The 16,718-nt window shown below is 39.6% G+C and overlaps 1 protein-coding gene across 1 annotated transcript; it reads right to left on the reverse strand.

The window, feature by feature from the left end:
- Positions 1-7,280: 7,280 nt before the first annotated feature.
- Positions 7,281-8,336, reverse strand: LOC122935253 (probable G-protein coupled receptor 148). Its single transcript, XM_044291015.1, has one exon. The coding sequence runs from the start codon at positions 8,334-8,336 to the stop codon at positions 7,281-7,283; it is 1,056 nt and encodes a 351-aa protein (XP_044146950.1).
- Between the last annotated feature and the right edge of the window lie 8,382 nt (positions 8,337-16,718).

Genomic DNA, 16,718 nt, shown 5'->3' on the forward strand with positions numbered 1-16,718 from the left:
AAGTGATGCACCCATTATGCCTAGTGCCTACTGTACAAGTCTGTGGGGGCAGTGCTATGATCTGGGGTTGCTGCAGTTGGTCAGGTCTAGGTTCAGCAACAGTATCTGTGCTCCAAGAATGAGGTCAGCTGACTACCTGAACATACTGAATGACCAGATTATTCCATCAATAGATTTTTTCTTCCCTGATGGCACGGGCATATTCTAAGATGACAATCACAGGATTCATCGGGCTCAAATTGTGAAAGAGTGGTTCAGGGAGCATGAGACATCATTTTCACACATGGATTGGCCACCACAGAATCCAGACCTTACCCCATTGAGAATCTTTGGGATGTGCTGGAGAAGGCTTTGCGCAGCAGTCAGACTCTACCATCATCAATGCAAGATCTTGGTGAAAAATGAATGCAACACTGGATGGAAATAAATCTCGTGACATTGCAGAAGCTTACTGAAACAATGCCACAGCGAATGCATGCTGTAATCAAAGCTAAAGGCGGTCCAACGAAATATTAAAGTGTGTGACCTTTTTTTTTTTGGTGGCGACTTTTTTTTGGGGACAGGCAGTGTATATGTTATCCAGAAAGACTATGTATGGAAGAAGATAGTTATACTGCCAGTTCTTAGTGTAGTTACAGGCAGGCTGACCCTACCTCACTGGTTAGTAGAGAGTCTGTTAAGTGAGCAAGCTAGCGTTAAGACCCTTTTTGGTGTGCTGTGCCCAAAAAAAAACCTGAAAGAACTCTTCTCCAGTGACACACCATCCTCGAGAGTGAAAGCTGCCAGGAAAAGCAACTTTATTAAAGGGGTTCACCTGGAATTAAAAACATGAAAATACTTAAATATTATTTTATAATAAATATATGCACAAATACATTTCATTACTTAGAATGGCTTGTTTTGTCTAGGGAGCAATCATCAGGAGAAATAAAATGGCCGCCGTCCTATCAGTACACACTAAACCTGTCCTAATCACACAGGAGGACAAGTTACTTCACCACAATGAGCCATAGAGCTTCCTCACCCTCCTCTCTGCTCTGCTTGTCAGGAATTATGATCATGAATACAGGTGAATCTGTTTGGGAATAGAGATGATGAGTAGACATGAGAGGAGGGTGAGGTGTGGCTAATGTGCAGCAGCACTTGTTTACAGTCTCCATTACCACATCCCCACCTGCTCTCTGTACTTCATGTCTCCTCATGAACTAAATTCCCCAGAGATTCAACTAAAGTTCTTATCATCTGTATTAAGGATCATAATCCCTGACAAGTAGAGAGGAGGATGAGGCAGCTCTTTACCTCAGTGTTGTAAAGTAACTTGTCCTCATGTGTGATCAGGACAGGTTTTGTGTGAACTAATGGGACAGCGTGCCATTTTGTTTCACCTGACGGTCGCTCCCCAGACAAAACGAGCCATTATAAATAATAAAAGGTATTTGAGAATATATTTATAAAAAAAGTAATATTTAAGTATGTTTACTTTCTTAATTCCTGGAGAACCCCTTTAATGAACAACCCCTGAAGAAAGATGCATTGAATTTCTACAGATAGTTGAGGACAATACAGACTGTGCAGGGTCTAGACAGTAAAGATAACACACGCTATGGCTTTGGACTTTACTGCTCGTGGTCTTGGTTAATTGCTTCTGGCGCCTGCCACTCTTCGGAGATGGATTGGACACATGTTTAATGACTGGAACCTGCGGCTGCAAACTGCAGAAAGTTTATTGAGAGTTTGTACATCTGTGGTCATTTGGTTAGATTGCATTACTACTTTCATCCTCCTGTTATAGAAACATAGAATATGTCAGCAGATAAGAACCATTTGGCCCTTCTAGTCTGTCCGCTCCACAAGCCTCCCCCTGCAGGCCGGCAAAAACTAAGAGGGAACTGGCCACACTGTCAGCTAAACCTTCTGATTGACCAACCAACCAAACCTCTGAACTTGCTGAACCTTTGGGACCCATGATTGGTTCAGTGACTGTGTTTTCTGAGCTTTTGTGACCAGACAGTCCCATCAGCATCACTATGATGAACTGATTGGCTACATTTGGTGGGGATGGTCATTGTGGGTAACAATGTAATATTGTTGCTACTCAGTGGAGATCAAGCAGTGTTCCTATGAAGCTCGCCCTATTAAATGTTAAATCATTGCAGTCTATGGGAGAAGCAATCAGATGATTGCATTTAAAAGTCCCCTTGGTGAAGGTAAAATAAGTAAAACAAGTAAAAAAGAAAAAAAAGTTTTTAAAAATATAAAAATCTAAATTACTACCTTTTTCCAAATTAAAAATTAACAATAAAAAAAAATCACAGACATTGCCGCTTCCCAAGTGGGAAAAAAAAATCAAAATGGCCAATTTGCTGTTTTTCGTTGCTTCACCTCCCAAAAGTTTTGAATAAATTGTGATTAAAAAAACCTCATATACACTCCAAAAAATGAGTCCTTACATAGCTCCATATATATATATATTTAAAAAAAAATTATGGAGGTCAGACTATGGCAATGCAAAGAATTTTTATTTATTTTTTTAAGTTTTATTTTCTTTAAGTATTAAAACACAGGAGCAACTACGGTATATAAATGTGGTATCACTGTAATCATACAGAACCAGAGAATGATGCCATACAAATGTAACCCATAAAACTATGGCGTAATTGTGTGTTTTTTCCAATTTCACCCCATTTAGAATTTTTTACAGCTTCCCGCTACATTGTATGCAATATAAAATGGTACCATTAGAAAGTACAGCTTGTCTTGCCAAAAAAAAAAAAAAGCCCTCATACGGCTATGTGAATGGAAAATGTAAAAATGTAAAAAGTTATGACTAGGAGAAGGCAGGAAGTTAAAAATGAAAACAAAAAAATTAAAATTGGCCCAGGCCTTAAGGTGTTAATCTTCAATATCAAAGTAAGATTATTTATATTTTGCTATGGGATCTCATAATTAGTATAGCTTTTCTGATGGGATAATAGGATTGTCTGCTCAGCACATATGCTGCTGTGTAGAAACTTGACAGAGATCCAGCTGCATCTGCTGCCCCCAGGTGGAGAACCACTGCAAATGTGATATATGGAGCACTGAGCAGAAAAGCATACTGTAACAAAAAATATAGGAAGCACAAAGCTTGTCTTATATAGTTGCTTAATTTTAGCTCCTGAGTTATGGATTACATAACAAATAGGTCTAATTTCTACTTGTGGGTGTGGTAATACTTGGCATGGCTTTTATGTGAAATAAGAAGTACATGGTGCACCTATAAAATATTATGAATGGGTGTGATGCAGGACAGATGAAGGCAGAATTAATGCTGCAATTTTTCACAGATACCAAATATGCAGTCACGTAAAGGCTACACAGAACCAAACTGAAACTATAAAGCTGTTTGAAGGGGTTATCTAGGAATGATTTAAAATGGCTGCCAGCAACCTGTCCTAGAATGTGAGGAGGACTGGCTGCCACCACTTGCAGAGGGGATGGTGCCTTACTATACACTGCACTGCTCTACAATAAATGGTAATGATGCGATCCTGCCTATGATATGCCATCTTGACTGAGCAGCCTGACAGGAACACTCCCCAATGTGTAGTATAGGCAAGTGCCAGAGCGCATTGTGTAGTCAAGCGCCAACCCCTCACCCCCCTGGGCAGCTCTGCAAGTGAAGTCAACAAGTTCTGTTCACATTCTAGGACAGGTTTCTGGCAGCCATTTTATATAATTCACAGAGAACTACTTTAAGCACACTATCTACACCATCTTTTAAGCATTATACACAAGTTAGGCAGAAATGTAAAACCAGCCAGCCACGTAATAATGTGTAGGCCCTTTTACTGTTCACATAGCCACATGAGGGCTCATTTTTGGGACAAGTTGCACTTTTTAATGCCACCATTTAATATTACATACGATGTACTGGGATGCTTGAAAGAAAATTCCAACTGGGGTGAAATTGGAAGAAAAATGCAATACCACAATCTTTTTATGGGTTTCATTTTTCCAGTGCTCACTTTATGGTAATATAGCCTTCTATCATTTTCAGGGTCAGTATGATTACAGTGATATCACATTTATATCATTTTTCTTGTGTTTTAATGATGAAAACATTTTTTCTTTCTTTGCATCGCCATATTCTGATCCCCATAAAATGTTTATGGTTATGTCTACAGAGTTGTGTGAGGGCTCATTCTTTACTGGCCATCTGTGGTTTTTATTGATACCATTTTGCAGTACATTTATTTTTGATCACTGTTTGTTAAATTTTTGGGGGGAGGTCAACTGACAAAAAATGAATCTTCAATTTATATATTTTTTCTGTTACGGCATTAACTGTATGGGATTAATACATTTTAAGCTTCTGTGCCGTGTGTCGAGGAAAGGTTAGTGGAGTCCTGCCATAGTCCATGACATCCTAGAAATATTGGGCGTTCTAGTTCTGTGCTATTTTATCCCTTTCCATGTTATGTTCAATGATGCCCTGCAATAACAGTCTAGACATGGTGAGAGTTGTTATTCTCTCCTATTATAATGTGCACTGATGCAGTATAATAACAATCTGGACATGCTGGGAGTTGTAGCTCTCTCCTCTTACACCCTCTCCCTGTAATGTCAACATTTGTCCCATAATAACAGCTGGATGTCACATCATGGACGACAACACGGTTTTCCATTGTAACTTTTTACATGCCACAGATAAGGCTGAATTCATGTCACCCTTTAGCTTTTTGTTTCTTCTGATTTATCAGCAGAAAAGGAAAAAAATATGGACCAATTATTTTGAGCATCAGTTATGATCAGTTTGCATCAGTTTGACTTTGACCATTTGCAGAATATTGATTAATTTGTCTTACAAGTGAAATGACAGAAAATTAGCAATTTACTCTGAAGTAAAGACAAATGCCTTTCTGTTTCATGTCCTCACTATATGAAAATAGTATTTAATTTCTGTAAGTAAACAGTCAAAGTTTCTTTGCATTTATTTAGAGCAAGCAGAGATATTGAAATGGCAAAGATCCACACTATTAATACATAGCATAACTTTATTATACATGTTTTACCTTGAATTCTGAGATCCGGGAATAAGGTTGGCCTGACAAGGCTTAGGTGCATAAAAAGTTTACTAAACTATGATAAAATACATTATATATACATATATATACACTCACCTAAAGAATTATTAGGAACACCTGTTCTATTTCTTATTAATGCGATTATCTAGTCAACCAATCACATGGCAGTTGCTTCAATGCATGTAGGGTTGTGGTCCTGGTCAAGACAATCTCCTAAACTCCAAACTGAATGTCAGAATGGGAAAGAAAGGTGGGCTACAACAGCAGAAGACCCCACCGGGTACCACTCATCTCCACTACAAATAGGAAAAAGAGGCTACAATATGCACAAGCTCACCAAAATTGGACTGTTGAAGATTGGAAAAATGTTGCCTGGTCTGATGAGTCTCGATTTCTGTTGAGACATTCAAATGGTAGAGTCCAAATTTGGCATAAACAGAATGAGAACATGTATCCATCATGCCTTGTTACCACTGTGCAGGCTGGTGGTGTGTAATGGTGTGGGGGATGTTTTCTGGGCACACTTTAGACCCCTTAGTGCCAATTGACCATCGTTTAAATGCCACAGGCTACCTGAGCATTGTTTCTGACCATGTCCATCCCTTCATGACCACCATGTACCCATCCTCTGATGGCTACTTCCAGCAGGATAATTAATGCACCATGTCACAAAGCTCGAATCATTTCAAATTGGTTTCTTGAACATGACAATGAGTTCACTGTACTAAAATGGCCCCCATAGTCACCAGATCTCAACCCAATAGAGCATCTTTGGGATGTGGTGGAATGGGAGCTTCGTGCCCTGGATGTGCATCCCTCAAATCTCCATCAACTGCAAGATGCTATCCTATCAATATGGGCCAACATTTCTAAAGAATGCTATCATCACCTTGTTGAATCAATGCCACGTAGAATTAAGGTAGTTCTGAAGGCAAAAGGGGGTCCAACACCGTATTAGTATGGTGTTCCTAATAATTCTTTAGGTGAGTGTATACACATATATATATACATATATGCACACATACAAAATGAACATAGAGTAAAGTAATTAATAGTCACATAGGCCGTAAAAAAATGAGTGAGCTGCCCATCGACCAGTTCAAAACATGGCATCTGGCCGATGTCCATATAATACAAAGCGAGGTGGTAGTCACAAGACACATCCTACCCTAATGATTTCCTCCTTGGAGCTGAGCTGATTGTTACATACATAGAAGTTTAGCCTCTCCTAAAGGTCTTCAGTGTGCGAAAAGCATGTAAAACCTCAGCCCTTAAAAATGCAACCTAGTACCAGCCCTGTACAGCCTTGATAACTGAAGAATAACAGGGGCCTGTATATGCTCACTAACTACATAACAAGGTATATCACTACATTTAAAGGGAATAATTAAAGGGAAAAAACCACTAAAAATCAACCTGACCACTTAATGTATTTGACAATAACCCCCCTTCATAGCTTATCTATATGGTAACACAACCAATCCAATAAATGCAGAGATTTACAGTACATGTACTAATAATGTATTGTTTTTAACATGCAATAAGATGGTTAAAGAGCAGGGTACAAAACATTGTGCTTGATACGGTTGATTCTTACAAAGATCCATGCCAGATTTCACATAATGTATGTAAAATGTTATTTTCTTCAATTTGTTTTTATTTTGCCCTTGTAGATTTACATATATAAATAATTATACAGTATTGTCAGGTTGTTTCTATATGTTCTATACTACAATTACCTCTTAGAGGATGTTCACACACTGCCAAACTTCACTGTCAAAAACCACCTGCGGCCTTGCAGAATCTGCCTACCATTGTTTTCAATGGGAGACCGCAATTTATGGCCTATTCTCTGTCAGCCGGTGACTTTCTGGTGTGGAATCCGTGTCAAATTCTTTCTGCAAAATCCACTATGTGAATGGCCCCTTAAGGATAATTAGATCAAGAGAGGACACAGAAAGAGTTTGTTCATTATCTTATTTCACTTCTATAACCTTGAAGGTTTATTATAAAATTCAGACCCAAAGTGTTCCCAAACCACCCCCCCCCCCCCCCCATCAAATAAGAAAATATTTATAAGACTTCAACCCTCATACACTGTCTTGGTACAGCTCTTCTATATTACCTGTAATATTGTGGAAATTGTGTTAACATAAACCATTTACCATATAGGAAGCAGTTGGTTTCAGCAAACTTCTGCTACCCAACATTATTTTACCTATCTGATGTAACCGGTGAAACATGTCTATGTTTCCTCAGTCTTAAAAAGAGGTTCAGTGACTTATATATCTCCCTATATCGAAGCCCATACAAACAAGGCGATGCAGCTTTAGGCAGGACAAGCAATACATTGCAGATTGTCTGTGTTATCCATAATCCTGTTCTTAAGCCAATGACTTTACCCATATAGAGCAATGACTCCGAAAGCAGCAGGAGAAGTGGGCTCAAATAAAAGAACAACATGGTGTGATGCAATAAAAAAGTTATACTGGCTCTCGAAGACGGGCTTTTCCAGATTCCCGTTTCCCTTGTTTTATAGTATATAACAATATAACAGCAAAAAATTAAAGAGAAAAGCAATAGAAAAACAATTACAAAGAGCATATAGCAAAGTTTCAATGCATCATCTCCATGTAACGCCATGAGTAAGATCACCGGTAAGGAACATTGTTCAAGGGGACATGGTCCAGGTTTTTGTGTAAAAAACAAGGCTAAAAAGAGGACTGCCGGGAAGAAAAAGGATGAAAACCAAAGCAGGATTAACAATTTCTTTGTTTTCTTTGCAGGAAGTATCAATACATAGTGAAGAGGCCATAAAACTGCTAAGTAAGTGTCTACCACCATTGATGCTGTGGTGAGGACTCCTCCCCAGTAGGTAACAGCCAACAAGTAGAGAAAAAGGATACATACATATTTAGGGATCTTCCGGTCCATCACATTGCATATCGCAGTAACCGTATATAACATGAGGTATATTAAGTCGTAGAGTACTATATTTCCCAGTAGTAAGAACCTTGTTTCCTTGCGCATACTGATGTTGGAGTAAATAGAGAAGAGTATAGAAGGAGTAAAGAAAAGTGCTATCACACAGCAAGAGATTGTTGGTATAAGAAACAAGTGCATTTCCGAATAGGATGGGTAAATTATCCATTCTTGTATCATGTAATGCATTGGTGGGTCAATCTTAAAGGTGCCGTTGACATGGGCCTCTCTGTGCAGCATGATTGAAGCGTTGACTATTTTTGTCAGGCTGCATTCTGACATGTTCATGGTTGTTCTCCTCAGAGTGAACCTCCTTCCTTGGCAAACTTTTCCCAAAAGTCTCATTCCTCAGTTTCATCTGTCCAAGCGCTGCTGGATATGAGGTTGATTTTCGAGGATAGCTTCATCATCAGATTTTCTTCTATTTAAGAGATGTCTTAAAATACGCTGTCATTCAGACCTATGAGAAGAGACATCTCTGAGTTGTGTCTCCAACATTACATGGTTGTCTTTGTTAAACAGTTAAGTCTCCAATCTCTCCACTATAATAACAAGGAGACAGATGGGAAGGCTACCTGATTACACAGATATGTCCAATAGATCAGGACATTCCATGTGCACTAGGCCACTGAAGCCATGATATTGTACCTATTAACCATAACAGACGGCAGGATATATCAGCTCCATTCAATATAATCAATATTACATTTAGCTTTTTCTCTCTCTAAGGTGTAACCGTGCTATGGACTATAATAGATTTTGACAGGCAGTACAAGGCACATAACATTTGTACACAGGCCTGATATCATGGCGCCTCGAAAAGAACACTCAATAATTTTCTGTGTATTCATGAGAGCAAACCAGTAGGAAAGGAACATCCTTTATTTAACAAAACACATGGTATGAAATCAGATTTCCAAGAAACAAAATTCAGATTAGCTGAAGGCAGGTTGCTTAAAGTGGAAAGCAATTTGTAATGTTAAGGAATATTAATATACTTTACATTTTAACTATTATCATATAGGAGTAGCTGGCCAACACAAGAAAAGAAATCCCTAAAGTGCCATTTCCTGGTCCTCCTGTAGGATAACATTAAAGTCTTTAGACTCTTTCACTTTTTTACATTTCCCCCAAGTTTTCCCCATTAATCTGCACTCAATACCCCATAATGAGAAGGTGAAAACATTATTTTAGAATTGCATAATTTTGTTTGCAAATATATTAGAAAGGGGAAAATAAAATTTTTGCCCTGGATCTAAGTATTAAAACCCTTTACTATGACACTTGAGCTCTGGGGGCCTCCCATTTCCCTTGATCATCTTTGAGATGTTTCTGTACCATGATTGGCATCTACCTCTAGCAAATTCAGGTGACTGGACATGATTTGGAAAGACATACCCCTGTCTATATGAGGTCTCACAGCTGACAATGAATATCAGAGAAAAAAAAATGCAGAGCTGCTTGCAAATATCACACATGATCTGTAGATGTCACACATGATTGTGTGCATGCACAGATCTGGAGAAAAGTACAAAAAAATCTTCTCCACTATAAGTTTCCAAAAGGAAGAAGTTTGGAACTACCAGGACTCTTCCGAATGCCAGCCACCTCACCAAACGAATTATTCTGGTGAGAAGGGCTTTGATAAGAGAGGTGATCAAGAACCCAATGGTCACTCTGGTTAAGCTCCAAAGATCCTCCAGAAGGTAAACCATCACTGCAGCACTCCACCAATCTGTGCTTTATGGCTACGTGGCCAGAAAGAGCCTTTCCTCAGTAAAAGACACATGAAAGCCAGCCTGGAGTTTGCAAAAAAAGCAACTAAAGGACTCTCAAACTGTGAGAAACAGGATTCTCTGATCTGATGAAACCAAGATTGAACTTTTTGGCTTCAAATCTAAATGACATGTTTGGAGAAACCTAGGCACTGCCTAATACCATCCCTACACTGAAGTATGGTGGTGGCAGCATCATGTTGTGGGGGTGTTTTACAGCAACTCAGACAGGGAGACTTGGCAGAGTTGAGGGAAAGCTGAAGTACAGAGATATTCTTAATAATAATCTTTATTTATATAATACCACCATATTCCATAGCATTTAAAAATTCGGAGGGTTCATGTACAAAATAAAACACATCACAAAGTTACCGGCTAATATACAACTGAAACACTAGGAGAGCACCCTGTTCGGCAGAGATTATGATATATGAGGAAGTAGGGGGGGGGGGGGGGGGTGACACAAAAGGTAGTTTTTTGCTATATTAAGTGGTCCTGCCATCTTTGTACTAAAGGGAGTGGTGTAGGTCGATCTGCTTGTGCCTAGTGCTTTGGATGTGAGGATTACTGTCAGAAAATCGAGTTCAAGTCTGAAGAATAAGAGTTGGGAGAGGAGGGGGTTACTAAGGTAAGAGTCAGTTTAGGAAGCATCATAAGCCTGCCTAAAAAGATGTGGAGGATTTTAAACTTAGAACACTAGAAGAACTAGCATGAGTAGGGTGGTAGATGTAAGTGAGGGACGAGATATATTGAGATGCAGCACTGTGGAGAGCTTTGAGGATGAGAAGTTTGAACTGTATTCTGTGGTGGATGGGCAACCAGTGAAGTGACTAGCACAGGATTGAAGAATGAGTGTAGTGGGTAGACAGATGAGCCTGGCTGCGGTATTTAGGATAGACTAAAGGGGGGCGAGTTTAGTGAGAGGAAGATCAATTAGTAGTGAATTACAGTAGTCAAGATAAGAATGAATCAAAGCAACAAGAGTTTTGCCTGTTTCCAACGTAAGAAATGGGCGGATGCTGGAGATGTTCTTGAGGTGCAGAGGACAAGAGTGTGTGTAAGTGATTGGATATGTGGAACAAAGGAAAAATCCAAATCAAACATGACCCCAAAAAAGCAGGCATGCTGCCCAGGAGATATGATAGTAGTGCAGACTGAAATTGAAATATAAAGTTTAGGTGGGTTAGTAGATGGGGAAAGACAAGAAGTTCCGTTTTTAAAAGCTCAGTTTTAGATACAGACAGGACATGATATTAGAGACAGCTGCCAGACAATCACTGGTGTTTTTGAATAAAGAAGGGGTGATATCAGGGGATTAATTTTATAGATGGGTGTCATCAGCATAGAGATGATACTAAAAACCAAATATACTGATATTCTGTGTGATTGGGGAGAGAGAGAAGAGTATAGTACCTAGGACTGATCCCTGAAACCCCAACATCAAGAGGAAGAGGAGGAGAGGTAGATCCAGCAAACGATACACTAAAGGAGCCGCCAGAGAGAGAGCAGTGTCCAAATTGAGTGGAGCATGGTGTGAAGTAGTTTTTGGTCTACCATATCAAATGCTGCAGAGAGATCCAGAAGAATCAGTAAAGAATATTTGCTATCCCTTTTTGCTCTCAGGAGATCATTTAGTAAGTGTAGTGTCTGTAGAGTGGAGAGGGTGAAAACAAGATTGTAAGGGGTCAAGAAGAGAGTTTGCACAAACGTAGCTTACAGTGTTAAGCAAGAGTAGACTAGACGTTCCAGGAGTTTAGAGATGAAGGGAAGGTTAGAAACAGGTCGTTAATTAGCAGCGCAGGTCGGGTCAAGAGATGTTTTTTTTTGTAGTGGGTTTATAATAGAACATTTGAAAGAGGATGGAAAGATACCAGAAGAGAGAGGTTAAATATTGTAGTATAGTGAGTAATGACAGCTGGGAAGAGGGACTGGAGAAGGTGTGAGGGAATAGGATCACTGCTGCAGGTGGTGGGTCAAGAAGAAGCCTTGAGACTTCTTTATCTGTCATAGGGTTGAAACAGGAGAGAGAGCACAAGGAGGTTACCAATCTTGTCTCTGAAGTAAGTGGCCAGGTCATCAGAACAGAAATTAAAGATGGACATGTGAAATTTTAGACTTAGAAGGGAGTGAAACGTGTCAAGGACTCATTTTGGGTTATTTGAGAGTGCAGAGATGAGAGAGGTGAAGTAGTTCTGTTTGGCAATGTTGTGGGCAGAGTTGTAGGATTTAAGCATACATTTATAATAGAGGAAGTCTGCTGATATTTGTAATTTTCTCCATAAGCATTCTGCACATCTGGAGCACCACTGGAGACAACGTGTTTCAGGCATATGCCAGGGTTGCTGTGTTCTGTGTCGGGAGGGTCAGATTGATATTGGAGCTGCTTCATCCAGGGTGGTGGTTGAGGGTAAAGTATTGGCAGCCAGGCCCAGACAGGAGAGGGAAGAGATTGGGGTAAGAGCTAACTGTAGGGTGTCAATGTTTTCCTGGGAGTAAATGGTGTGTAGGTTCCTATAAGTGTGAAAAATAGGAAGAGAGGAGGTTATAGGAAGAAAATCAGAGGCTGATGGGGAGATAGGATCATCAATGGGGATATTAAAATCACCCATAATAAAAGTTGGTGATTCAGAAGGTAGGAAGTGAGAAAGCCAGGCAGCAAAGTGATCCAAAAATTGGTGGGAGGAGCCTGCGGGACCATAGACAGCAGCAACTTGCAGAGGGAAAGGACGGAAGAGTCTGATGGTATGGATCTCAAAAAAGGTGAATGTGAGAGAGGGTACAGGAGGAATGACCTGAAATGTGCACTGTGGAGAAAGATGTATGCCTAATCCTCTACCATGCCTTTTATCAGGTCTGGGGGTATGGGAGAAGTCCACCATATGATAAGGCGGCAATGAAAGCAGTGTCAGAATGTTGAAGCCAGCTTTCTGTAAGGGCCAGTAAGTTCAGAGATTGTGAGGGGAAGAAGTCTTAGATTGTAGGGAGCTTGTTACACACTGACCATGCGTTCCAGAGAGCACAGTTAAACGAGACAGGGGAAGATGTACAGTGAATATTAAAGAGGTTGCCTGGGCTTTTACTATTGATGACCTATCCTCAGTATCCTCAGGATAGGTCATCAATATCAGATTGGCTATATTGATCAGCTGTATGAGGAGATGGTGTGCACAGTGTGCACACCATAGTGTGGATAGGTCATCAATAGTAAAAGCCCAGGCAACCTCTTTAATATTCACTGTACATCTTCCCCTTTTCTCTTCCTGTCCGCTGGGGATGTCTATAGTCTTTGTTCTTTGGTGCTGTCTATGGTTGTTATGGGATTTTTTCAGGAGGCTTTTTCAGATGAAGTAACTCGAAAACTTGCTAGTTACACCATTCTCTAATAAATAAAATTAAATTGTGTGACAGTACAGTTAGTCTGTATTTATATCCCTATATAAAAGGGATATTCCAGTTAAATGGAGTTATCTGCAATCCACAGGCAAGGGGATTGCATTTGCCCTGCTGCTCCATTCATTTTGGATCAGTGATGGTTCCAGGGGCCATGCAACCATTGATCTATAAGGTATACCCTATCCACACTTCATCTAACTGGAAAACCGCTTTTAAAGGGTTGTTGCACAAAGACAACCCCTTTTGCAATGTAGCTGGCCTCGATGATCATGGAATGGCATTCATAGTTATACATGGTGGCCATTCCATGAATAGCTGACAGAATGGGTCTGCTGGAGAAAGTGCCTCTGATATCATACTTAGTGACTGCCTCCCCTAGCTCATAGAGGGAAATCCGAACCCCTCACCTTTATGATATTCATATGCCCTAATAGAGTTTATAAAAAGGGTCTGTCTTCATAATTCATAATCATAAAAATCACAATTAAAAAGGTTAGGCAAACAAGACAGTAACCCCCAGCAAAGTTACAAATAGACAGTCGTATCATAATAGTGAAATGTTTTTGGCATCATATGGTATCTATATTATTCCATCTATTAAAAAATTTGCACTATTTGCATAAAAAAAAGAGAGGAGAAGAGGAAAATATCATATTGCGTGAGCAAAGGCTTCATATATTTTATTCTAATATCTTTTATACTGTGTGTACAGTACACAAAGTTCCTGACCATTGTCTGAGATAATCTAATAAAACCCATTTCACTCATCAGACACTAGTCTATTAAACGGTTATTGGTACATAGACAATAGCTGCCAGAACCATATAGAGGACTATGAGATTTAGGCCTCTTTCACACTACAGTATGTTGCATTCAGTGTTTTGCGTTCCGTTTTTCACGGATCCGTTGTTCCGTTTTTTGCTTCCGTTGTGGTTCCGTTTCCGTTCCGTTGTTCCGTTCCGTTTTTCCGTATGGCAAATACAGTATACAGTAATTTCATATAAAAAATTGGGCTGGGCATAACATTTTCAATTGATGGTTCCGCAAAAAACGGAACGGATACGGAAGACATACGGATGCATTTCCGTATGTGTTCCGTTTTTTTTGCGGCCCCATTGACTTGAATGGAGCCACGGACTGTGATTCTCGGCCAAATATAGGACATGTTCTATCTTTTCAACGGAACGGAAAAACGGAAATACGGAAACGGAATGCATACGGAACACATTCCGTTTTTTTGCGGAACCATTGAAATGAATGGTTCCGTATACGGACCGTATACGGAACGCAAAAAACGGACCGTATACGGAACGCAAAAAACTGTAGTGTGAAAGAGGCCTTATAGTTATTGTACTTAGAAGCTTTGAGCACCTCTACATAATGTTCTTTCACTTCTCAATCATCACATGTAGCATACATCTATTTAACATACATATTGTTTGCACATTGCTGGCAAAATCCAATTGCAATTCACTGTAATGACAAAGAAAACACATTTACAATATCAGTGTTGATAAGAGAAGCTGCAGCTCTCTAACATGGCGGGTTCTTCTCTTAGCAAGTCATTTTAATAAAAATTAAGATAAATATAATTTATATTTAATGGGGTGGTTGGAGAAAGAGACATTTGGCAAACAAATAAAAACTAATGGCAACCTTTCTTCCTTGTTAGGCTGAACAAATATTACAAATAATATGTTATTACATTTTCATTGAACATCCACTATGCCTCTGCTCAGTCATGTGAAGAATACACTAATGTGTAAACATTCTCTGTACAGGGACTGCACAACCCTAATGAAATGGCCCTATAGTAAAGTTAAAGTGCCCATTTACTGGAGTGTACACATAAGCTGCTTGCTGCTCCCTTAAATGTTTTTTTTAGGACTCAGGATAGGCCAACAATATCAGATTGGTGGAAGTCCGATACAACCCATACCCCCACAATCAGCTGCTTCGGGCAGAGATCAGTGCCTGAAACTAGAGTGTGTACAGAGCTGGAAGCAGAAGGCTTCATACATTGTGTAGTGACTGTGCTGGTGAACAATGTGCCGGAAACTACACAAGTACATTGTATAGTTTCTGGTCCAGGAGGCTGGTTGAAACAGCTGATCGGTGGGAATGCAGAGTGTTAGACCACCACTGATCTGATATTGATGACCTATAACGAGGATAGGCGATCAATATTTAAGTATTGGAAAAACGGGTTTTGGCTGGACAAAAGCCAGTGCATGCAGCAGTCTTTGGCCAGGTTCCCAACAGATCCCATTATAGTCAATGTGATCTGACTGAGAACGGCAGTACCCAACTAAACTGGATCCAGTGAACTTCAACAGGCTGTTCTCTGCCAGGACAGCCTGCCTGACCAGTTCAATGGAGGCGTGAACCTAACCTTATAGCTTTTCAGTAAGGAAAAGTTAATGTAAAACCAGTAAACTCCTAAGCACCATAGCTGAGCTACTAGGCCTCGGAGAAACTGCAAGTAGCACCCCAGCGTTTCTAGACAGCCCTGCAGTAACTTGCACACATACGCCCCTATATTCTAGACTATTAGGTTTGCGAGTATGTCATCTGGTGAGTGAGAGTAGGTGGTAGTGTTGGGGCTGAAGATGTGATGAATGGTGTGGGATGGATGTGAAGGTGCTCCATGAACTGGGTACTTAGTTTGGTCTCACATGGGTTGCTTCTTCTGACTCACTTTAAATGGCTGAATTAGCAGCTTTTATAAATGTCTTTTAGCAAAACTAAGAAAGCAGGTGCTCTGAATGCATTATATTAGTCATAATCTCCACCTACACTTCCAGATGACTAATTGCACTGCGTAAAAAAAGCTTTAAACCTCATAAATCTGTTTATGCCGGTACATCAAGGTTTTTTACTAGGTTATTTTAAGAATTTATGGTTCGAATGATCAGCTGTGCACACATGTTATAACACAATGTTAGATGACAAGTCAGAAAAGAGGACTTGTATTTCTCCGAGACACCTACCGGTAATCAGGATTTCAGGTTTCTGTCAAATGTACACTGATCTCAAGTGGCTGGTCAGTGTCAGTATAACACTGGCATTACCATGTAATGCAATATGACTATAGGGTTGCATTGTATTTTAGAAGCAATTAAAAAAATTCCTGGTATAGTCCCCTGGTGGGACTATTAAGTAGTTAATAAAAAAAGTATTAAAAATGCATTTTTTCCATTGAAGATACGCTTTTCAATGAAAAAAATAGCAAAAATAAAATTCCCCACAAGTTTGGTAGAGCTCTGCACTACACAAATATCATGTAAATTATCCCCTATGGTTAACGCCGTCGCCCTATGGTTAACGCAAGTTGTCCCACAAAAATCAAGCTCCCACGCAATTTCATATAAAGAAAAATTCTAAAATTTTGGGTCTAAAAGGGATTTTATTGCACAAAAGTAGTAAAACCTATATGTATTTGGTATTGCTGTAATCGCACTGACCTAGAGATTAAAGATATTATGTTATTTATGCTGAAAAA

Source organism: Bufo gargarizans, chromosome 4 (assembly GCF_014858855.1).
Source record: "Bufo gargarizans isolate SCDJY-AF-19 chromosome 4, ASM1485885v1, whole genome shotgun sequence".
NCBI classification, from domain to species: domain Eukaryota; kingdom Metazoa; phylum Chordata; class Amphibia; order Anura; family Bufonidae; genus Bufo; species Bufo gargarizans.